A 753-nucleotide genomic window follows, 5' to 3' on the forward strand; every position below is an offset into this window, starting at 1 on the left:
GGGAGGAGATGGCGGGGGTTCCCAGGCCGAGCTGTGCCGTTGCCCTGCGAGGACCGGGCCTCTCGTTTTCCGTGTGCCCGGGTGGGCAGTGCGGGGCCCCAGGGCAGGAACCCGCGGGTTCTGTTTTCTCTCCGAGCTGTGAATCGCTGTGTTCCCTGCGGGGGCAGCGCCTCAGGACGGCCCTTCTCTGTTCTCAGTGTTCACCCTGAAGGAGAGGTGTCTGCAGGTTGTTCGCAGCCTGGTCAAACCGGGGGACTACAGGAAGCTGGACATTGTTCAGTCGTTGTATGAAGACCTGGAGGATCATCCTGACGTGAAGAAGGATCTCCAGCGGCTTTCTCTGGAGAGGAGTGAGACGCTGAGCAACGGAATCCTGGAATAACATGGTTACTCATTCTGGACTCTTTAAAGAGCAGCCTGCTGAGTTTGAGCAGGGACAGTTGCCACAAAACAGGCCAAGAACTCGTGCCTGTATTTTCAGTCCTGAAACGTAAGTTCAGCTCAGTCACAGAAAACTTGCTCTGGTGATAAGTCGTATCCAAAAGACTAAACACGTAGAAGCACGGCAGGCAGGTGGTTCAGTTCTGCTCGTGCTTACACACACTGCAGACTGCTGCAGACTCCTGAGGCCTCGTGCAGATGACACTCAGAGAACTTCTGTTTGGACCAGCTCAGAACACTGCACAGGGGTAGAAGGTCTGGTCACCTGTTTGGTGAACACTCACAAAGATTAGCTTTCACTGCTTTATAAAG

The 753-nt window shown here is 54.6% G+C and overlaps 1 protein-coding gene across 1 annotated transcript in view; it reads left to right on the forward strand.

Moving 5' to 3' along the window:
* Positions 1-382, forward strand: part of THUMPD3 (THUMP domain containing 3) — a gene marked incomplete at its 5' end in the record, with an annotated part of 8337 nt that extends 7955 nt beyond the window's left edge. Inside the window, one exon of the mRNA XM_010003377.1 lies at positions 212-382. Within this exon, the coding sequence (XP_010001679.1) occupies positions 212-382 (171 nt within the window). The remainder of the gene's footprint in view (positions 1-211) is intronic.
* Positions 383-753: the final 371 nt, after the last annotated feature.

Source organism: Chaetura pelagica, unplaced genomic scaffold (assembly GCF_000747805.2).
Source record: "Chaetura pelagica isolate M959 unplaced genomic scaffold, ChaPel_1.0 scaffold328, whole genome shotgun sequence".
Taxonomy (NCBI): domain Eukaryota; kingdom Metazoa; phylum Chordata; class Aves; order Apodiformes; family Apodidae; genus Chaetura; species Chaetura pelagica.